This window comes from Macrobrachium rosenbergii, chromosome 50 (genome assembly GCF_040412425.1).
Source record: "Macrobrachium rosenbergii isolate ZJJX-2024 chromosome 50, ASM4041242v1, whole genome shotgun sequence".
Lineage (NCBI taxonomy): Eukaryota > Metazoa > Arthropoda > Malacostraca > Decapoda > Palaemonidae > Macrobrachium > Macrobrachium rosenbergii.
Window position 1 is genome coordinate 20,845,001 of NC_089790.1, and position 25,000 is coordinate 20,870,000.

Here is a 25,000-nt window from a genome sequence, read left to right on the forward strand (position 1 = left end):
ACCTTTAAACCTCTCCTTGTTTACAGAGACCTGAATGCTTAAAGCAGACGTAATGCAGTGTATTGTGTTCGGATATGAATGTTAGTTAGTTAGGATGCATTTGGACGAAGCAAATGTATTTAGCATGCATTGCCTACGTTGCAATGGATGTGTTTTCTTAGGCTCGTAATATATTCAAGAATCTCATCTGTTTTGTTTTGACTCTTCAGTATTACCCTCAGGTTTTGTTCATTAGAGGCAAGAAAAACTAGAGATTCATGCACTTAAGGTTGTTTTACCTGTAGTATCTCATGGCTATTTCAACCATAACAGACATAAATGAATGCAGGTGGTTAGGAGATAGATTCTGCCTCTTTGACAGTGACAAGAGGGAGAAAGATAGAGAGAGAGAGAGAGAGAGAGAGAGTGAGAGACAAAAGTTGCGAGTCAAGATAAGGCCAGTAGGCCATAAAAATTCTTGTTGAACTGCCAGGGATATTGAGTCGACAGCAATGGACTTGTTGCTTGCCCAACAACCGGGCGATAAATATGTGTATATATAGCAACAAGGTATGTGATTTCGCAATCTGAAAAGCATACACTTGACGTGACGGGGTGCACGGGTGACAGGCGAAACGAATTCGGTTTCAGGAGTGTGTAGGTGTTTAAGGAGAGGTGATGGAGGAGGAAAAGGAGACTGTTATTCAGGAAGGGAAGCAGAATTGGAGGACAATAGAGATTGTCCAGGTATTTTGATGCTTTTTCTCTTACCGGAAGACAATTTCGAATAATTGATCTGTCCACCCGAGCTATTTAGAATCATTCTGTTTGTCGAGAAAGATCTCAGAGATTAACAAAATTGCACAGTTGGCATATTAAACCACCTCAAGAGATAGATATATCGCTGAATGTCTCCTCAGTTCTTAATTGGTCGGCGTTCGAAACTGAGCAGATATCTTTGAGATTACATAAACGCAGTATACTGAATGTATGTGGGTATGCATACCATCTCCTCTGTAACGGTATATGAAAAACAACAAGAATTCATGTACACGTGCTGCATTATGCCTTGTTATGTTATTAATCGATTGAATTAGAAGGTAGCGTATGTCTGTCACAGTAATTAATAAGAAAAAACTACAACACACACAAACAGCGTGAGGAACTCCTTGTCACAACTGAGGAGTGTACTTTAAGTCCAAGCAAGGCCTTGTTTTTGGCGGTTTCCCTATAACCCGTGTTAATTTTCACAGTTTTATTCTCTCAATCACAAAACTCACTGCAGCAACGGCTATGGCAGCTCTATTTGTGCATGTAACTTCCAATGGCGTTTGCATTTCGGTCTGAAAAATTTACAGGTTTGTGCTTCAGGAAAGGCCACCCGCTGAACCGACGGTCAGTTCTGACGTCATTAACAATCCCCCGCTGCCGCCGCCGCCGCCTGGTTCACCCCAGTTTACCTGCGCATGGGTAGACCTCCCTTTTCTTTGGACCTTGGGTCTAAGACCATAGTCACCGTAGGAGGGTAGTGCCATCAGTGCACTTCATGCGGTGCACTGTAGGCAACACTTCAAGGTTCTTTGCAGCGTCCCTTCGGCCCCTAGCTGCAGCCCCTTTCATTCCTTTTATTGTACCTCCGTTCATATTCTCTTTTTTTCCTTCTTACTTTCCACCCTCTCATAACAATTGTTTCATAGTGTAACTGCGAGGTTTTCCTCCGGTTACACCTTTCAGACCTTTTCACTGTCAATTTCCGTTTCAGCGCTGAATGACTTCGTAGGTCCCAGCGCTTGGCCTTTGGCCTAAATTCTATATTCTGTCTATCTATCTAAGACCATGGGGTATATGCCTGCACACGTCTGGTCTCCAGTTAACCGATGATTAGTCATTTTCCCTGCTTGGTTTGGTCCGCATCTATCCACGCCTATAGCAGAGGGAAGCCTATTAGATCTCGTTCAGTGATCGGCCTGCCTTCTGGAATGTGGCTGTGGCTGTGGTGGTGGTGGTGGAGATTAGCCTACTTAGATTTTATCACGGTTTCGTCTGACGAGGTCGGACGGGAAGGTTTTGACGTGAAGGATCGTCTGTTTTTTTTATATTTATATTTTTTGTTTTTATTTTTTTAATTTTTTCTGCTAGTATAATGTTTTCCATGTTTTGTGTTGCATTGTTTTTTTTTTTTTTGCGTTGTTTTTGAAGTTCGCGTATTAACTTGTACTGTGTTTAGTTTTGGGAAAGTTGCTCAACTCTCTCTCTCTCTCTCTCTCCTCTCTCTCTCTCTCTCTCTCTCTCTCTCTCTCTCTCTCTCTCTCTCTCTGTCACGCCATTATCTGTCTCGTCCTCGGAACATAACCTGGTAAATAGAATTTTTCACCTCCTTGGGTCTAAGAGCGAATCATGGTCTCTCTGATGTTTGTGTGTGTGTGTGTGTGTGTGTGTGTGTGTGTGTGTGTGTGTAACATATCTTAATACGAACTGACTTGAATTATATCCTTTGGGCAAGTAAGCTGTTGCCTATCTGAAGTCTACTTGAGGCCTAACTTCAATATTCATGTAACTGATGGTTATAGTGACATCATTCGTTCTTGATTACATACATCTTTCGTAACTTGATAGATTGCAGTGAAATGAGGTCTCCTTTCTGTCGAGAATTTTTTTACTCTCTCGGTTTTAAATATAGCTACATCATTTGCTAGTGACATCATTCTCTTTGGTTTATATACATCAATCGTAACCCTGAGAGATTTTAGTGAAATGAAGTTTTAGTTTTCTGTAAAAGAAAACTATTGTGCCGGCTTTGTCTGTCCGTCCGCACTTTTTCTGTCCGCCCTCAGATCTTAAAAGCTACTGAGGCTAGAGGGCTGTAAATTGGTATGTTGATCATCCACCGTCCAGTCATCAAACTTACCAAATTGCAGCCCTCTAGCCTCTGTAGTTTTTATTTTGTTTAAGGTTAAAGTCAGCCATAATCGTGCATCTGGCAACATTATAGGATAGGCCACCATCGGCCAGTGGTTAAAGTTTCATGGGCCGCGGCTCATACAGCATTATACCGAGACCACCGAAAGCTAGATCTGTTTTCGGTGTCTTTGATTATAAGCTGTACAGAAAACTCGATTGCGCCGAAGACATTTCGGCACATTTGTTACTTGTTATTTTCTGTCGTGAATTCTTTCATTCACTCATTTTTAATTGTTACTTTTCAAAGGATAACGAAATCTGTTGCTTCTTTGTCGTGTTCTTGTTCTCTGTCTCTGCCTTGAGTTTCTTTACTTAAAATCCCACCGTAAACTGCAACTTTTCCTAATTCCATGCAGATTGTAATTTTTCTTACCTTAACTCCCTCGCAGTTCGTAAATTTCTTGCCTACATTTCTTTGTAAACTGTAATTCATGCAAGCTGTAGTTTTCGTACTTGCATTCCTTGTTGATTGTATTTATTATTATTTCCTTAATTTCCACACATATTTTAAAATTTGTCTTACCTCAATTTACATGTAAACTGTAGTTCATGTAAGCTGTAGTATTTCTTACTTGAATTCTATGCTGACTGTAATTTTCTTACCTAAACTTCCTTACAAATATTACGTTTTCTTATACTGATTTACATATAAACGGTAATTCAATTGAGCTGTAATTTTTTTTTCTTTTTGCTTGAACTCTATGCTGATTGTGGTTTTTCGTACCTAAATTTTCATGCAAATTGTAAGTTTTGTTATTTTGATTTACATGTAAACTGTAACTCTTCTAAGCTGCAATTTTTGTAAGTTAAATTCCGCGCAAATTGCAATTTTTCTTACCTGAATTTCGGCGTAAATCGTAATTAACTTTTTTTTTTTCCATTTCCAGGTACGTTCCATGAGAGTCGTTCTATCCCCTACAATAAATGTTCCAAAAGTAAGTCTTTGGCAAGATAGATTTTTGGGGGACTTTTTCTTTTGGGGGCGGGGGATTACTATTTATACCGAAGTTTTTCCTTGTTCCTGATGTGTAAGTGTGTTAGTTACGTTAAGCTGGTATGTATATAGGTATATATTCGTTAAAAAATGTTAGTAGGATTATATGCTTTCGTAAACCATAAAAAACAATTGATTGCCTATGCGGTGTTACGGGAATATATATACTGTATATATATATATATATATATGTATATAAATTTCTGACTCACATCAGAATCGAACCCAGGTCGTCAATTGAAAGACGAGACCGCTGCCAACCAAGCCAGGCAGCGGTCTCGTCTTTCAATTGAAAGACATGGGTTCGATCTGATGTGAGTCAGAAATTTATTTCTGTTCCACACGTGCTTGTGTGTTGATTATTTCTTATATATATATGTATATATATATATATATATATATATATATATATATATATATATATATATATATATACATACATCCATACATACATACATACATACACATATACATTTGTATGTACATGTATACTCGTATATGGCGAAAAATATTCATATCTATATGTTTATTGTCGTTTTGTAACTCCCAATAGCAGTACAACCATCTGTCATTGGCTACGTTCGTACTTAGCAACATTTCTATTTGGGAAGTCTGTACAAAGCTGGTGTTCATGCCTGGGTACTGATTCTGGTGTCATTTTGAAAAGGAATATTTGACGTTTATTGCACTTGTGCTCGAAAAAGCAAAATAACGACATTGAAAGGTCAAAATGGCTTTTTGAAGTCAGCTAGAAAAATTTTCTTGTTTGTTTTAGAAGAATATTCGCCACCATTTTGTATCATATCAAACTTAGAAAAATTACCCTTCAAATTATAAGTATTTTATTGCAATTAATGTCAAACCTTGCGTCCTAACGCATATTACCTTCAATTTCACTGTATGAATGCACTTGTCCTCTTAAAAATTAGTTTCATGTATTATACCGGTAATTATTTTCATTTATGGAAAGGGGCCGAAACGAAGGACCATTCTCTCTCTCTCTCTCTCTCTCTCTCTCTCTCTCTCTCTCTCTCTCTCTCTCTCTCTCTTAGCAACCTGCTGTCAGGGACAGTTTTTTTTTATGGCGTTCCCTCAACTGATTTCTCAGTCGTATCTAGCAAGCACGATAGCACCAGATTGCCTGACACTGCTTTACGAGGGGAGAGATAGCATTGTGGCCATACTAGTGAATGCACTGCGCATGCGCTCGGATGGGAAGGAAACCACACTGACACCAGGATGATCTCGTGAAGTGCAGTTGAGATAAGGGCGGGCGAATGGCTGCAGAAAGTGTGTGCGTAATTGCTTACCTGCGTATGTGAATATGCGGGTTAGTGTGTGTGTGTGTGTGTGTGTGTGTGTGTGTGTACATATGTATGAGGCTGTGTACATATATTTCCAGGTAGTAGGTTTGAGTAGGCAATACATAGATGGGCAGCTTCGAACTGTTAAACGTAGGCTGGGAAATGCGGAGACACTGTTAGTTTAAACAATAGGTACAAACAGTGTCATCGTGACACTGTAAACAATAGCTGGAAACTGTGCCATCATGACTAATATATATATATATATATATATATATATATATATATATATATATATATATATATATATATATATATATATATATATATAAGGAATTTAATGTCTTTCCGTCTATTGAAATTTATCCCTAACAACGTATGTGAGTCGACACAACTCTTTAGAGGAGAAATATGAGACGCTTCTGTGTTGAATACTGAATATATATTTGTTGCATAGTGAAGTGTAATACAAAGTGTTTTCTTTTCATTCTGGTAGCGCACGGAGCTTGCATATTAATGCTATTTTTTTGTTGGGGGGAGGGTTGAGGGGGTTATTGTAATTAAAGGCCTCCTGAAACCTTCATGAATCTGCCGGTATTTTTTTCATAAGTGCCTTTGTCTTTCGCAGCCATGTTGGATGTTATAAAATTCATAACGCCCTTGTCACGGGGTGTCGAATGATATAGCTCTCCCAGATCAAAGAGAGAAATCGCATATTGCCATCTCTCTCTCTCTCTCTCTCTCTCTCTCTCTCTCTCTCTCTCTCTCTCTCTCTAATAACTGATCCCTTCTTTCTGTATTCCCTATTACCTTCTGTTACTTCTTAAAAATGAAAACCATATATTTTTTAATAATAATAATAATAATCTCTCTGGCTTTCTTTCTCTGACAATTGATATCTTCTTCCTGTATTTCGTATTATCTTCTGTTACTTCTCTCAAAAGCCATAATAGTCCTTGGAATAATAATAATAATCTCTCTCTCTCTCTCTCTCTCTCTCTCTCTCTCTCTCTCTCTCTCTCTCTCTCTCTCTCAGTATCCCGTTGTCCTTGCGTGTATCGAGCGTCAGCGAAAACTGTCCCGAAGACAGGTATTTGCGGCATGTTCGGCGCTCTTTGTCATGCAACGTCACACCCAATGTCTGTTAGTATGCAAAGCCCGGTGGTCCAGATGGCGGGGATAGTATATTATCTGGCTGCGTTCTGCGAATCCCACTGATCAGGTTACCGCCAGCCTTCAAAATGTGGGTGACGAATGGGTCCTTCGGTTGCATTCCGTGGGTGGATGGTCTTCTCTACACTGTGTATATAAAGGGCGAAATGCAAATAAGCTTTTGTGTGTGTGTGTGTGTGTGTGTGTGTGTGTGTGGTTGTGTGTTGGAGGGGGTCACGTTTTGTTTCTCTGCTCAAGTATGCGCGCTTTATATTTTCTTTTTTTTTTCCTAAAGATTACTGATTTCCTGAAAAGGGTGTATGGTAACCACTCTTAAAATCACCATTTGATAAATATTAATAATCAGACCGTCCGTTGGTGCGGCTACAGGTTTGTGGTCGCAACATTTCTTCGTGTAGTGTACCTCCTGTCAGAAATTTCAAATGCAGAACCTTTTACTTTATGAATTAATTGATTTTTGTAGTAAAATAGCGAAATACGTCCTATTAACAAGATCCTCAGACTCTATGAACTGGTACAATACTATGTAAGTTAAGATATTCCCTTATGGGTTAATATTTGGAAGCTTATAGATTTCAAATTACTTAATTCCATTTTTCAAAGGATTCACCTTGGTTCTGTGAGCGTTCACAAACGTATGTGTGAACGTACTGTCCTCATTCTTTCAGAGAAAACGTTGCCCTTGAAGGGGAGAGAGAGAGAGAGAGAGAGAGAGAGAGAGAGAGAGAGAGAGAGAGAGAGAGAGATTCTAACCTCTCGTAAAATATTTTGTACAATTTCAAAAACATATCACAGACAAGATTAACTCACTTTTGAGAGAGAGAGAGAGAGAGAGAGAGAGAGAGAGAGAGAGAGAGAGAGAGAGAGAGAGAGAGAGAGTCTCACAAACGTATGTGTGAACATGCTGTCCTCATTCTTGCCGAGAAAACGTTGCCCTTGAAGGCGTCGAGAGAGCGAGAGAGAGAGAGCTTCAGTCCCTTGTCCTGTAAAGGGTTTGGACTTTCACTTACTCGTTCCCCTTGGAGGAAACGAATCCCTGGAGTCGGCTTCTTCTCAAGGTCTAGGCTAAAGGCACTCTTTGTGCCTAAGACCTTCCCCCCTTTTAAGGAGGAGACGCCTTTGACAGATGTTATTCTGAGATCTCGTGTCTCTTCGCGAGGTTGTTGTGTTTATGGAATTTTCGAAATCAAGTTGATTTGTATAAGTACTTGGCCTTCTTTGAAACCTTTCGCCCTTAATTAGATGTATCTTGACCTTCTTTGAAACCTTTCGACCTTAATTTACCTGAATTTTGACCCTCTGTGAAACCTTTTGACCTTAATTAAATGACTCTTGACCCTCTTTGAAACTTTTTCCCATTGATTTACCAATATCTTGACCTTTGAAACCTTTCGACCCTAATGTACCTGAATTTTGACCTTTGAAACCTTTCGACCATAATTTACCTGGATTTGGACCTTATGTGGAACCTTTCGACCTCAATCTACTTGAATTTTGTGCCGGACGAAACCTTAATTTTTCCTAAGAATTTTTTTTTTTTCGTTTTAGAGTAATCTGCTCTGAAGAGTGACCGCAGTACTAAACTATTATTATGTTTCACTTTTAGTATCAATAAATGTAAGCTAGGAATTAGTGTTAGCCTTTATATGAGATACTAAAATAAAATGGATGATGCTTAGTGCTTAGGCTGCTATAAGATATACACGGGTATTATTGTAGTGTACCGGTAGTGTACTCGGGAGGAATTCAGCTGCCCCAGAACTACGTCATCGCTCCCCATGGAAACTGGCTGCTGTTGAAAGTCTAGTATGGTCATACCCATTCTCTCTCTCTCTCTCTCTCTCTCTCTCTCTCTCTCTCTCTCTCTCTCTCTCTCTCTCTCTCTCTCTCTCTCTCTCGCCACAAACTAAAGGACCAGCGTTCGTTTCTCGAATCGGACGAGTAGGGACGAAATAGGCTCGTTTGCTATAAATCTAGTATGCTTCTGTTGACCCAAGCTGTGAATTATGTACCTTGCTATTAGTCGACAGCTGTAGGTCGCAGCTAGGATGGAGAGAGAAATATAAAAGAAACACCAGAGACTGTTACAACGGGAGGTCCTCGACGAGGTAAGCCTTATCTCACCGGATTGAAACCATTCATAAGATGTACCTATATGTATGTGTGCATGTGCGTGTGTGTCTCTGTAAAGTAAATTAGATTGTCGGCTCCTTCACGAGTAAACCCAGTATTTTATGGTATAGGCTAGTTCCCTTTCGGCATCTACTCGGTCATGCTTACTTGTCGCAAAAGGGGAACTGCTTACTTTTCATAAAAAGGGAACTGCTTACTTTTCACAAAATGGAACTGCTTACTTTTCACCAAAGGGAAAAAATTAAGTATATCTTAGTTTAACCAGACCACTGAGCTGGTTAACAGCTCTCCTAGGGCTGGCCCGAAGGATTAGACTTATTTTTACGTGGCTAAGAACCAACTAGTTACCTAGCAACGGGACCTACAGCTTATTGTGAAATCCGAACCACATTGTGACGAGAAATGAATTTCTGTCACCAGAAATAAATTCACCAAAGGGAATTGCTTACTTTTCATCGAAGGGAACTACTTACTTTTCAAGAAATGGAACTGCTTACTTATCATAAATGGGAACTGCTTACTTTTCATCAAAGGGAACTGCTTACTTATCATAAATGGGAACTGCTTTCTTTTCATCGAAGGGAACTGCGTACTTTTCATAAAGGGAACTGCTTACTTTTCACAAAATGGAACTGCTTACTTTTCACCAAAGGGAACTGCTTACTTTTCATCGAAAGGAACTGCTCACTTTTCATCAAAGGGAACTGCTTACTTGTCATAAAAGGGAACTGCTTACTTTTCACAAAACGGAACTGCTTACTTTTCACCAAAGGGAACTGCTTACTTTTCATCAAAGAGAACTGCTTACTTATCATAAAGGGAACTGCTTACTTTTCACCTAAGGGAACTGCTTACTTTTCACCGAAGGGAACTGCTTACTTTTCATCAAAGGGAACAGCTTACTTGTCAAAAAAGGGAACTGCTTACTTTTTCACAAAACGGAGCAGCTTACTTTTCACCAAAGGGAACTGCTTACTTTTCACCAAAGGGAACTGCTTACTTTTCATCAAAGAGAACTGCTTACTTATCATAAAAGGGAACTGCTTACTTTTCACCAAAGGGAACTGCTTACTTTTCATTATAGAGAACTGCTTACTTATCATATAGGGAAACTGCTTACTTTGCACCAAAGGGAACTGCTTACTTTTCATCAAAGGGAACTGCTTACTTATCTTAAAAGGGAACTGCTTACTTGTCACCAAAAGGAACCGCTTACTTTTCACCAAAGGGAACCGCTTACTTTTCACCAAAGTGAACTGCTTACCTTTCATAGAAGGGAACTGCTTACTTGTCACAAAAGGGAACTTCCCCAGTTAAATTTGTCGTCGTGTTAACTGTTATCAAGGGAACTTATCTATATGTACGGAGGAGCATATTCGTGTACTGAGAACGAGGATTGTACTGTGTTAAGGGAGGAAGATAAGGGATCGTAGTGAGCGATTTTGCCTGTGAATCGAAAGGCACAAATTATCGTAATTGTTGGGTTGTTATTGTTAGTATTGTAATAGTTGTGGTGTTGTTGTTTATGTTATTCTTTTTTGTCTCCGGAACTGGAATTGGTTCTACAAGTTAGAAAATTGAGCTTCTAAGGTTGATGTGCAGTATGACCTTGATGTAATGAAAGTTCCAGTGTGCCACCTATATCTGCACAGCTTATAATAATAATAATAATAATAATAATAATAATAATAATAATAATAATAATTGGTTCAACATTTTGCTGTTAGGATTTTTCTGTATACTTACAGATAACTTCAAGTTGACTTTGATCATGAGGTTTCCAGTAATGTGTCCAATATTTAGATTATTAATATTTTTATGGCTCTGTTAATGAGATGCAAATACTGTTGTTAATAATGTAGATTTAGCAATATGTTTTATTATGGTAATTAATTAAACGTAAACATTCTTCCAAAGCAAATTGACTGACATTTTGCTTTGCCAAAATCCTGATAACAATGTCCACATACGAAATATGAAGAAGAAAAAAACTATTATCAATCAGGTATCTGCAATAAAATGAAGAACATTATTGCTTGCAAAGACGAGGAAGGCAGTAGTTTATTGCTCGGCACAAGCAACCAGACAGATATTAGCCTCAGACAGATAGGAGAAAGTAGTGTACTACAAAACCTAGTGATTATATCGAGACGGTGGCTTCAAACGCTGTTTCTATTTTTGTTTACTTTCGTACTTCAAATTATTTTTATTTTTCACACATATATATATATATATATGTCTGTGTATATATATACATATATATAATATATAAGTATGTATATATATACATATATATACATATATATATATATATATATATATATATATATATATATATATATATATATATATATATATCTGTGTGTGTGCGTGTGTGTGTGTGTATGTGAGAGAGAGAGAGAGAGAGACTGGTAATATATCTCCATTTGTGAGAGCTTATTTAAGTAACTATATCCGTTCTTAATTTTTGCTCTAAATATCTTTCTTCGTTGAGCTACTTTCCAGCTTCTCAGTACGGAATTGGATATCAATTTTTTTATATGAAAATCTATCTTTGCTTATTTATCTTTACGACTGCGCTTTCTTGTTTAATCAAATGATGAGATGTCTATTATACCGTAGCATTTTTTAATGTACGAAATTGCTCTTATCTCAAGTCAGTAAGATGTTTCTTAGGTTTGAAATCGTGAGCAAGCTGACCCATATGCTCTAAATTGTCGTTTAATGAAAGAACCTTTGGGAATGATTATGATGTACGTTGATTAATCACCTCGTTCAAGTGGCTTGAAGTGAAGGTAGCAGAAGGCAATCGGCCAGAAGAACGTATGCGCCTTGAGACTCTTGTTCCCCCAGGGCTATCGTTGGGACCCACAAGGTTTCTCTTCATAAGCAACACCTGGTTACTGGTAAACTCCCGAGGGACCCATTACTAGAAAATTTCGCTCCTGGTTGTACTGTGGCGTCGAAGAGCCCGCGGGAATTTCCTGAAAGCTGGTTAGTTGGTGAACTAAATGGCCCACATTGGCAATTCTTGGTCTTTTCACCTGCTCTTTCTCTCCCTCTCCCTGATATTTTAATGGATTTTCTTTCCTTTTTGTGGGGGTTGGTGGTGGGGGGAGACAGCGTCTTCTTCCCACCCCCTACACCGCCTGTCCTCAAAACCGATCAATTTGGAGTGGCTCCTCAATCTTCAAGTGACTTAATGAAGGAACTGTTTGGATTGTGACCTCAATAACCTCTCTCTCTCACACACACACACATATTGCTTTTTCGCTAATAAAAAGAATTTGTCTTTTGCGTAATTTTTTTTCTTGAAGTGACTAGAATATCAGAAATGACTATTAGAAGCAGTGACTTTTATCTTCATATCTTTTATATATTTATTTATTTATTTTATCCTTAGAGAATTCTTTACCTTAATACTCCTTAATTTCATCCTTGGAAGGCTCACAAGAATAATTGTATTCTGACTACGAATTTCTCAGCGGAAATCACCTTTGCATTTCCTTTTAAAATATTGGCCACGAATATATAAAGTGGAATGAATTAACTGAACCGATTCTTGGACAAAATCATTAACCCTGCCATTTGGTCATCCTGCTAAGACTAGGCGTGAACAGGTGCAGTTGAGAGCACCCTAAAGTGGTCTTAATGACGATTCCCGTGGGTGTCAACTGCCATAACGATCTCTGAGGTGCTGAGATGGTGGTTTAAAAGAGTTCACTTAATGATCCTGGGACTAATGTAAAAGAAAGCCTGCGAGAGAGCGAATGGGAAATAACCACCTAAGGTCCCCTAGCTGGAAGTTAATTGTATGCAATATTTTTTTATTTTTATCATTTTTAACATTTTTTTTACTATTATTCTCAGTATTATTACTTGCATTACCATTATTATGAATACTTTTTTTTTACCTCTTCAGTAGCTATGTGGATATTGCCGATTATTTCTTATCAGGTCATCTCATGTATCTAGCTTGTGTGTGTATTGTCTCTACTTTGTATATTCCATGTATATGGCCTTGAGCTGAAATAAAATTTATTTATTATTATTATTATTATTATTATTATTATTATTATTATTATTATTATTATTATTATTATTATTTGTTGCAAGTAAAGGGGCGTGGTTTGACAGTGGGAGGCTTGGAAGGTGATGTAGTTTCTGTTTGTATTTGACGAGAAATGTTTCATCTTCACGTCGATGCGACTTATCAGTGATTTGTATCCTTAATGGTGTTATATGCTGTGAATTTTAAACGTGAAGTCTTTTGATTCTTAATAAGACGGGTATCGATGCAATTGGTCTCGCGTTATGATAGAAAACATCTAGATTTTACTAGTTTCCTGCAAATCAAAACTATTGTGCCGGCTTTGTCTGTCCATCTGCATTTCTTTTCTGTCCGCCCTCAGATCGTAAAAACTACTGAGGCTAGAGGGCTGCAAAATGGTATGTTGATCATCCACCCTCCAATCATCAAACATACTAAATTGCAGCCCTGTAGCCTCATTAGTTTTTTTTATTTTATTTAAGGTTAAAGTTAACCATAATCGTGCGTCTGGCAACGATATAGGATAGGCCATCACCGGGCGGTGGTTAGAGTTTCATGGGTCGCTGCTCATACAGCATTATACCGAGACCACCGAAAGACAGATCTATTTTCGGTGCTTTGATTATACGCCGTACAGAAAACTTGATTGCGCCGAAGTAAGAAACTTCGGCTCATTTTATACTTGTTTTTATTAAAGTTGATTTGATCACCATCCGTAGCTTTATTCATAGTTTGTGGTAGAGAAGTCATCTAAAATTCCCTGTGTTCCAAGGTGACCTATGCTGGATATTCACAGCTGCTTCTCATAACTTGTGTTCGATAAAGAGATGTTCTTTAGCATTTTAACCCTACGATCCAACCTATCATTAGACAAACCCGAATGATTTAGTGTGAATTAAAAAAAAATAGAAACAAAGTATTTTTAGGTTCTGTGGCGGACCATTTTAACCTCTCTGCGTATTTTTTCCATTATGGTCATGTTCATACAGGGGTTCTAATTTTCTTGTGATTTATGATCATCAGATTCATCTTTCCATGAAGTTTTGCGTTTGTTGATTGCTATGTCTCAGAGATTTGTGATGATTCGTGCAAATCAGCACGCCAAAGATTAGTGAATATGCGAAAAGGACATAGTTGTCGTGATGCCTCGGAGAACCTTGACACTAGTGATCACGTTGTTATTAAACCCAGTTTTTGGGGTTTGATGACAGGAACAGTCTCATGTGATTTTAGGCTTTGTGTGTCTTTTTTTTCTTGAGTTGTTTAGCTGAAAAGTTGTTTTATTTCTTTTGTTCTTTCGTTGTTGTATTGTAAAGAAATTGACAACTTCACCCGATGGCATGTTATTAGGTTACTCAAGGCTTGATTAGATTTACCTGAAAACGCAGCCTTACTGTCTTTGTGCAATGGATATATAAAAATTGTAAATTATTAAAATACAAGGAGAATCGTACCTAGCATCATTGATTAATTTCTCTAAAGATGATAAATTTATTCTTGAAGAAGCGAAAGAAAAACAAACGTTGTCCTGCCGTCAGCGACGAAACAATAATTTAGGTTTATAGCCTTTTCTCTCTTTCGTTTCTCTCCCTCTTCTTCTTTCTTTCTTGTGGAATACTGATAAGATCTGACTCTATACCCCGAGGGTATTTCGTACTTGGTAACCGTGCCCATTAAGGAAGTACCAGCTTGGATGGGCTTTAGTGGCGTTATGTCTGTACTGGAGTACATGATAATTCTCTTAAATGAGAGAGGGAGAGAGAGAGAGAGAATTGAATTTTTTTTATCTTTTATTTATTTATTTATTTATTTATTTAATTTATTTATTTATTTTTGGCCCAAGGCCAAGCACCGGGACGTATGAGGTCATTCAGCGCTGAAACGGAAATTGACAGTAAGAGTTTTGAAAGGTGTAACAGGAGGAAAACCTCGCAGATGCACTATGAATCAATTGTTAAGAGAGGGTGGAAAGTAAGATGGAAGAAAGAGAATATGAAAGGAGGTACAGTAAAAGGAACGAAAAGGGCTGCAACTAGGGGACGAAGGGACGCTGCAAAGAGCCTTAAGTAATGCCTACAGTGCACCGCATGAGGTGCACGAACGGCACTAAGGGGGAGAGAGAGAGAGAGAGAGTTTTGCTCCTTTGCCTTACTTTTTCATCTGTAGTCCTATTTGCGTAATTTTTTCAGGGTGAGAACTGTAAAGATCAAGTGACTTAAAAGATGTAAGTTATTTGTTTCGCAAGATAAATCCATATTTCAGTTATTTCATGGGATGCTATTCTCTATATATGTATAGGCTAAATTGCATCTATATCTACCCATATATAGGCCGACAGGTAATGAACAATTAAGCAGTCATTCCCCGAATCTTTGTTTTATCACATCCTTTTAGTTGAAAACTTTATTTGAATCCGATTTTGGGGGAATGAAACGTGAAACTTCTTCCAAATCCTTCCACGGGATTGAAAGTTTATCGGATAAATAAAAGTAGTCAGAATTCCTTCTGCCGCCCCCCACCCCCTCATCGCCCAGAGAACAGATGAACAAGGGCAAACTCAATGAAGTTTTTTTTTTAATGATTGAATATATTACTGGTTAAATGTTTTCTTTGCTTAGTGTGGAAACTTGAAGGGTTTTAAAATTATAAGATGTCTAGATTTTCATCTCTTTGTTGATAGTAATAAAATAAGTGTAACGAAAGCGGTGACAGTAATTAAGTGAATTTAGGAGAATTTCATGAGAAATGTTTATAGCTTATTGCAAGACTCTGTGGTTTCAGGTAGCATTTCAAAGCTTTTAGCAAATAGATTGAACCATTTAATAATAATAATAATAATAATAATAATAATAATAATAATAATAATAATAATAATAACCTAAGACACTGAAGGGCTTTCGGAAATATTTATGTTGAACTTCAATCGTCTGTGTTTGGAGATCATAGTGGTGTTCCGATACGGAGAGTCACGGAAAGAAGGAACATGACGGTCGTGAAATAACTCCCCTTTCACTGTGTTTAATAACTTTTCGTAGGGCAAAAAAAAAAAAAAGCACCTACAATGCTCTTATAAAGAGCCATCCTTACCTGATTTTGACATGAGGTTTGGATAAAGCTGGTGTACATAGTATGCTGTACGACTCGCCATCTCCATATATGGCAGTGACATGAAATGTGGTGACTCACTGCCAGCCGCACGATTCAATCGCAGGTGTGCCTGTGGAGACATAACCGCTAATATTATATACGTTTCGTTTCTTTTGTCAGATTTTGCTAATGTTGTTGTTGTTATTGTTGTTTGTATTCGGTAGTGTGACGATTGCCCTAAGGAATTTCTTGCGGGGAAATCCGGTGCTGTACGACATCGAATGTTTTCTCTCTCTCTCTGTCTTGGCAAAGAAAAAGTGTTGCTGTACTCCGCCGAGAGTGTACGTGTAGTTAGTGTGTAGATTGTCGGTCAAGAGGTGTAGTGGTGTACTATACGTGGGGAAGATATAACTTTTGCTACAGACCAGGAAACCTAAATCTTTTTTGTGAGTGTTTGTTTAGAATTAATGTTATGTCATAATTCTCCATTCGAATGTTTACCTGTAATCAAGTAAAATGACCGGATAGAATAATGGCTTTTTGAAGTAAATTACTGGGCGTTGTTCAGTTTTGTCTGAAAAGGAAGTAAATAATTAATGTTTTACAATTATTTACGAGTAACTCATTAATTTTTTGCAATTATTTATGAGATTTGCAATGTAAACATTGGTAAAATGCTATTTGCAATGACTGAATGTGGGTCTTGTTGAATATTAAATAAGTTTGAGTAGTTCCAGAATAATCGTTTGAAAGTTTGCATGTCTTCAAGTGACGAATTTTCGAGATAATTGGAATTTAGTTGTTATTAATACAATAAATTTAAAGTTTACCCCCAAGAACGTGGACGGAAATAATGTCAGTATTTTACTGATGCTTTTGAAATTGGGCTTAATTTCCTTAAGGCGTCAATAACCTACAGTAGATGCTGCGAAGCCAGTTTTCATTACCATAAAATCATTCAATCATGAAATTGGGTACAGAGTCTTAATTAGACCTATCCACATGCCAATTTTTTTTTTTTTTAGTGAAAGAAGGGGATATTTTCGCATTTATTCTAAAAAGTAATTCACCAATTTACAGTTTATTGATATTACAAGTTGGGTGCTAGATTCAGTTGCTCTCAAAATTCAGTCTTCATTAGAGAGACCACGTCATAGCCATTCAAAATTTATTTTTAAGGCCATATGTAAAGCTTTTAGGAATGACCTTCGCGAAGGACTTAGTGTCTAAGTTCCCAATGAACGAAGAGGGACGCCAGGGCCCACACAGACCTCTTAGAGAGATCCTCCGAGGTCATGTGTACCCAATCCTGGACTCCTGTTAGTCTAATCCTACAGGTTCCTCCCTTTCATGCTTTAGTCACACCTGAGAGGTCTCTAAATAGAGGACCTCTACTTTATAGACCGTAAACGTTGTCATGTTTATGATACTGAGTGCGTCTTGTTTGCAAACATGGGGAGGAGGGCAATGTGTTTGCTTATGAGTGATTGTTGCTTTTAAAATTCAAAACTAACACTTTGCCCGTTGTTTTGTAAAGAATTCTTAGTAAAAATATAATTTTTTCGTTTAATGCTGTTGCAGCTCTTTCTCGTCAGAATCACTAATTCTGGCCTCTGTATTGCTTAAGGCAAAACCACCATGGTGGAACATAAGTAGGCATATGTAACGGGGCTAATTAGGTCTAATTCGGTTGTACATTGTCGATTATATAGTTTTGTTTTATGAAAATATTCACCCTTTGGCGTAGTTTTAAAGTGCAGCTTGCAAATATTTAAATTCTTCATTAGTGTAAGTTGAAATAATTGCGAAATCGCCTTATTAAGCTGTTACAGGAACAAATATTCCCAAAGATCTCTCCCTTTTTTTTTTTTATTATAATGCTACCCGTGTGCCATCACTCCTGTATATCAATATGAAATCCTCCTTTCCATATTGTAAGTAGATGACTTCAGTAAAACTCGTTGTCATTTATTTTTACATCAATTTCTGTGGTCAGGAAGGTGAAATGTCAGCCTTTAGTATCTAGTTAAGCCAACCATTCTTTATGGGTTAGGCAGTGACCATTATGTTGTTTATTTCTTTGGAGTCATCCCTGATAAAGAATTAAAAGAAATATATATATATATATATATATATATATATATATATATATATACATATATATATATATATATATATATATATATATATATATATATATAGATAGATAGATAGATATCTAGATAGATAGATAGGCAAGGCAAGGTATTCTTATCAAAGGAAAATTCGTAGTACCACTAATGTAATTCCCTTATGCGTAGTTGAAATATCGACTGCGTTCGTTGCATGCAGTTGTGAATTAACGTTGATGATCATGAAGGTTATAATCTTTTTTCGCTCGTTATTCCCTCATTTCTTCTCTAAAAGCCTTTTTATCTAGTAATTGGAGGATATCCTCTTCTAGAAGGTCCATTATTATAGGTTTATTGGTCTAACAAATGTTCATGCACCTGCTGTTTGCTTAAGTATAGATCATGTCATTCGCTAGTCATCTTTAGTCTTTTAAATATTTAACGGTACTTCCTTTTCATCTAATTTGTGAATAATGTTGAAATGTCTTTTTACGAATACTTAAGAAAATGTATACTGATATTATTATTATTATTATTATTATTATTATTATTATTATTATTATTATTATTATTATTATTATTATTGTTTTATGAATTTTTCAGAAAATATATATGGAAATAATAATAATAATAATAATAATAATTATTATTATTATTATTATTATTATTATTATTATTATTATTATTATTATTATTCTGTACATTTTTCGTGAAAAGTCCAAGGATGGCTGAAGCGTTTTCTACTTCCGTCACAGCTGTTACAAAATCTTCGTGTATTTCTTTCAAGTCATGACGTTAATCCCTATGCCTTTTTGCCTCCATGTAACTGACACAGCTGTGTGGCCTTTCCAGGTCAAAAAAGAAAGTGAAAGAATATTTGGAGTGAATGTACGTGATTGCTGGCAATAATTGACATATATGTATATAAATATATATATATATATATATATATATATATATATATATATATATATATATATATATATATATATATGCCTAGATGGTCATTGATATATCAGTTGACCGTTCCTAAATGCATACACACACACACACACACACACACACACACACATATATATATATATATATATATATATATATATATATATATAATATATATATATATATATATATATATATAATATATATATATATATATATATATATATATATATATATATATATATATATATATATAACAACTATATCTGTCTGCTTTGATTATTTATTCAGTATTACTAGCTTGATTTCTTAATAAATGTCACTTTGATATAGATATAATTGCTTAGCGTACAGAAATGAGAAAATGCAGCTCAAGGACAGTTTTTGGTGAAAATTATTATCTGCACTAAAATTAATTTTAGGAGTAAGGCTGGGTTTAATAGACCCTCAATTATTGAAGGATCAAGGTTTTTTTATACTAAGGTAACCTGCGGATTATAAATGTAATTTTTAAATCAAGGGTTTTGCCAGAAACGAGAATTTCGTTAAATTTTTTCGGATTTTTCAAAGTTTGAATCATCCTCTGCCGATGGTGAAATCTGTTATTCCTGCTAGCATCGTTAATCCTGTGGTGTGCGTGTGAATGTTTTTATTGCCGTGCACCTGTGCTTTCTCCCCGTAGTCCTTAAGAGTTTATGTTCCCCGCTGTATTTTGCAACCCAGCAGCCAAACCAGTCATTTCAATTCGTGCAATTTCATGTCTTATCTTCCGAGCTACGTAGTACCATCGCTAGAATCTTGGTTTTCCAATTATCGTAAACAAATACTTCAAGTACTTTCATCGTCAGTTAACAAAGAGAGATAATGATTGCTCCCGTGATTTCTTCTCACCCATTGTCAGGTTAACCTTGGAGGAGCATTAGCATAGAAATCCGATAAGGGATCGAACGATTGCGTCACGATGCTGCCTCTTTCATTCGCGCCTAATCTGATGTACTGTCACGGGATACGTGTAGCATTTTAAGCGGTTTATTGCGCTCTCCGGATGATTGGTTCATGCAAGGTGGTGCGTGATCAGTTTGTTTTGTTACATATATATCACGAAGGGGGTTAAACCTTCGTGCTTTTTCTGTAAGAACTAAAGTTTGTTTTGAAGTATGATTAACTTGATTAACATAAGTTGCTTTTCAGTGTCCTCTCGTGTCCTGTGGCATAACAGATTGATAAGCTGAACAGCCAAAAAATTGTATGCACGGTATTGTTAAAGGCTTAATTTAAATGTCATGTGGTACCACATTCCTTTCTCGTATGTTGTACTACTTTAAACATGGTGCTTATAATCATTTGTATGAGCATTTTGTATATTGTATGACCGTGAAGGACTTATTACATCATCATCAACTGCCAGTTATCAATGTACCTCATAGAAAGCGCCTGGGTCTATTCTTCTTGGTTCCTATTGATAGTTTAGGTAGGGAAGGGGACCTCCATTGTATTTTCCTTCCCCTCTTCAATGCGCGTGTGGCCTAGGTAAGTATTTGCCCGAAAAAGAACCTTTTTTCACGTATCTTTGCCCCGAGTAAATTGGTCTCATTGTCATCGACTTGCGGCCGCCTTTTGTGCCCCAGAAGGCCAAACGGCAGGGCTTTTATGTCGATCGCTTCTCTTAATGAACTTCATTCAAATATCATTGGACGGTGGGGGCGGGGGAGAGGAGTCTACTATTCCTCTATCGCTATCGTAACCCCCCCCCCCTTCTTCCCCCAATCCCCCAACCGATTCTCTTGCCCTAGACTCATTCCCTTTTTGGGAAGTTTCGAGTTACATAGGAACGATATTTAATTTCGTAATTCAATGCCCGTTTCGGAAGTGATCAGACGAATGCAGAATGACTGGAAGCCACGATGGAATGCGCTATTATCATTCATTTCATTGATTCACAATGAATGGTACATAGTTCCGGCAAGGCCCTTACCTGTCGTGCTTAATGGTAACTGAAGGCAATTTATGTTGTAGTCGCAAGTGCTTAATGTTGCGTATAGGAGCTGTTATGATCTGTGAATTTGGACAGAATATTTCCGTTTTACCGTTTAAGTACGGTCATATTCCCTTATGGCACTCAGACCTGCAGATGTCCGCGCGGTGTTTTCTCTCTCTCTCTCGTTCTGAAAGACCTTTTATAAGAGATAGATGGATATCTGCGCTGGTCTGTCTGCAGACCCGATTGCATAATGTAAGGGAAGAATTGAGTGTCGCCCTTTCCTGGACTTGTTTAGTGAGCTGACGCCCTCTCTCACCCCGCCTACGCACGCATTCCTCTCTCTCTCTCTCTCTCTTCATCATATCAGCCCCTGCCACCTTATTAAACCCGTTCGAGTGTTGCCAAATAGTATGCACGTTTCAATATTTTTACTCTTAACAAAAACGTACGCTGAAGAGAGAGAGAGAGGTGTACACACGCATGCACCAGACTAACGCGTTTTCGTACGTAGGTGTTGAACGCTGTGTGACGTTTTTGTGCTCAGTGATATTCTTTATAAACCGGTGAGTTCTATTTCAGTCAAAGTCTACAGCTTGCGAATTTTAGCGCTAGGCTGAAATGGTATGAGATTTAGATATGTTAATAAAATGTCGTTTTTAATTCATGACTTAGGGATTCCTATATCGAATATCTTCTTTGTCTCGAATGAAAGACTTCGCTTCTGTCTACCGGGTGCCATAACAGATGGCTTCTTCCTGAGGTAGCGGTGTGGTACTAGCGTCATGATGGTGATGATGATGATGATATGTCGCCGTGGGTACGACTCTCAAACTGACTCACTGACTCTGGGGACCTTTAGTTAGTGCCAGCCCGTTGCTACGAGGGCCAAGGTTGTGTTGAATGTGACTCTCCAGTGTTCGAGTGCTTTTGACCCTTTGTGTCGAGTTGTTTTAACCCCCGATGACCTGCGGTGTAGATGGGTTGCCGTTCAGAAGTGGATGTGAATTAGCTTAGATACCATGCGTTTCAAAGGTGAAATGATTGAAAGTTAATTTGTTTGTTGTTTGTAGTTGTTTTGTCTTGTGATGATCAACGTCAAGGTTTGCTTTGAATATAGTTACATATTCTTTAATATGAATGTTTACACATTTTAAAAATTTAATATATAATTAAATACTTTAGAACTCTCTTACTAGTGTCTGCAGTTTCTCTTTACCCAATCGTTATTATGTCGTCTGCTATATGTTCTGATGCTCGTTCGTCAGAATTTCCAAATGTGTGAGCTTTCTTATTTTGATGTTTTGCATAGTATATACAAACGCGTCGAATTAGAAAGTAAGTCAGCTTAAAAGAATCATCAATTTCAGTAATCACTGTGGAGTTATGACTCACTCGTATGTAAGATCAGTACGAGTTTCGTCTCGTGGTTTTGACAGCTGTGTGCGAACGAGTACATTAGTAATGATTTATGTCAAGTTAAACAGTAAGAAAAATAAACACCTTCAATAAAACTTGTTTGTAAAAGAACGTGAATTATTCCGTAAAATAAGAACGCAAATGAATATTTTACAATTCTGCTAAGAGGATACGTATACCCCCTTAGTTGTTAGAGAGGCTTGTTTGCACAGCCGTCTTCTTACCCTCACCTGATATATGTTGTTCTTCCGTCTGGCACCGCTATTTGTTGTTGCGCCAAGAGAATAATTAGGCTTGTATGTACAAGTGATCCGTCTTAGGAGTCAAACTAAGTAGATGTGTCAGAATTTCCTTGCTAATTATTAGGCTGTTGAGCTAATAGCGTATTTCTTTGTGAGCTGGTTTTTTAAGTACTTTTATAATGTATGGACATATTAACCGTAGTACCTACATATGCAAGTCAATGTTAAACCGCTTATCGCTGTTTTGGATAATGTACTGTAGAATTGTATTTTTAAAGGGTTTTCTTGTTTTTTTTCATGTATATTTTTCGTATGAGCTTGTACTTTGTACCAATTCTGTTCAGGTTAATTTAATTTTGAATATCTTATTTACTAAAAAGGAAATCGAAGGTCAGGATAATAAAATATAAATGTAAAATCTGACCCAACCATAGGAATATTGTTTGAATTAATCTTTTATACAGATGTGTCTCCTTAAGAATTAATAGGGTTTCAGCGGTGCGCTCTACCAAAAGGTTTAGCATTTTCTGTTTTTCCTAGTTTTTCTTGTCCCGTCTACCGAATCTCATCTCTCTTCACGGGCCAAGAATGTGAGGTAAAGTTATGAGACTGAAATATGTTATATTTTATGGGAGAGAGGAGAGTTTTTATGAAACCTCTAGGCCAAAAAAAAGGCGGAGGTAGAACTGGTGTGAACGAGGTAAAAGAGAGAGAGAGAGAGAGGGAGAGCCTTCGGAAGCACGGGAGAGTTTTTTTTATATATATATGTATACCCGTTATGTTACGCGTTCGGGCGCGTCCTCCTAACTTAACTTGGGTTGTGGTCAGTTTTGTGTCAGCCCAAGGCCTGCATTCTTTCATGTTACCATCTATCCCCGAGGTCTTTCAGATGACTCCCTCAAAAAATGTTTTCCAGTGCTGTAAATAGTTTTATTATTATTATTATTATTATTATTATTATTATTATTATTATTGAAGAAATGTAGTTGGTAATTTTAAGGGGTCTTTTTAGAACTGAAGGCGCTGGTGTGTCTAACAATAGTAGCGTGTTCTGGACGATGCCACTTAGAAGTAATAGTCATTAAAAACAAAATATTTTAAATGATATGTCATTTTGCATTTATATACTGACGAGAAAGACTTCCTGTCATCGACCCTGGCCATTTAATTACGCAGCACGATAGATTTCCTTTTAATATTTGACGTATTGACACTTGGCAGTTCGCCCATGTCCGGCCTCGCCCATAAATGTTCATGAAATGTTCACGATAAATCTTATCAGGCTCGACGCCAAATCATCCGATCCTTGACCCCATTGACCAAGCTCTTCATCCCTGCTAAGATCTGCTGTCCCTTTGAGGCTTGTACGTCTTCTTCAGCTGGTCTCGATTGAACTTTGGTGCACCTTTGTCAATTAGGGTAAAGACATGCAAGAATTTGGAGGTATTCGTGAAGGAATTGAAGGCTTGTATTGTGAAATATTGCAAAATAAATTGTGAACTCAGGTACAAGGACATGAAGGACAAGATGTTATCATTCTTCTTTACTATCCAGCATTGAGGACACTGACATTTTCTTCAGAGCCGTCAATTGAAGGCATTCAAAGGTCCTCTAGAAACTCTGAATATACTGTAGAAGGAAGCCAGATAGGTTTATTTTAAATGTTTATACTGCTAAACGTGGGTAACACAGCATTTATATTGTCCAAATTAAAGTCTGATTTAAAAGACTCTCGTGAATAAACAGGTCACTGAGTAGTGACGCCAATGCGATGGCACCAGCTCGTTATTGCTGCGAGTTGCCGTGATGCCTCTTTGCCACTTAGCAGAGGCCTCTTACCTTCTGTTATCCTAAAACTTTGGAACAATCTTCAATTTTTTACTTACATCTGTTAATCATATATATATATATATATATATATATATATATATATATATATATATATATATGTATAAAGAATTTGCTCTCACCTTCCTTTGAAATTTTTCATTTCGTCCACCATTTATTTGGCTGAACCTTACAAAGTCGTCGCCACCCTTAATGATGATGATGGCGAACTTTTATAAGTGATAGTTGATGGCTAATCTTTGTTTAACCTCCAATAAATAAGTAGAAGTGGAGATATGGTAGGGAACTGAAAAAAGAGGCACAAAGAAGGACTGGATGAAGGAGAAGAAGGCTGACGACAGATGGAATTGTACAAATATATCAATACGACCCTTGGGCTCGCGTTTCCCTCGTAAGTGTTTGTTTTTCTTAAAGGTTGCCCTTCCCTTGGGGATACTCCCTCGTTCCTTTTAAAGTCCTCTCTCTCTCTCTCTCTCTCTCTCTCTCTGAATATCTGTCTGATTAGAGCGTAAGCATTGCTTGCGTCTCTCTCTCTCTTTCTCTCTCTCTGAATATCTGTCTGATTAGGTTGTAAGCATTGCTTGCTTCTCCTCAGCACTCTCTCTCTCTCTCTCTCTCTCTCTCTCTCTCTTTCATGGATTTCCTTCTCTCTCTCTCATGGATTTCCTTTGCTCTGCTGTTTCCTCTTACGGTCGTTTCCGCTTCCCCGTTTCGTCACTCGTTATTACTTTCTTCCTGTGTGTGGGGGTTGGCGCGGTGGGGGGAAGGGGGATCTCAT

The 25,000-nt window shown here is 37.4% G+C and overlaps 1 protein-coding gene across 1 annotated transcript in view; it reads left to right on the forward strand.

Moving 5' to 3' along the window:
• Nucleotides 1–25,000, forward strand: part of by (blistery) — a 372,062-nt gene that overhangs the window by 283,863 nt on the left and 63,199 nt on the right. Inside the window, 1 exon segment of the mRNA XM_067094246.1 lies at nucleotides 3,828–3,875. Coding sequence (XP_066950347.1) covers nucleotides 3,828–3,875 — 48 coding nt within the window.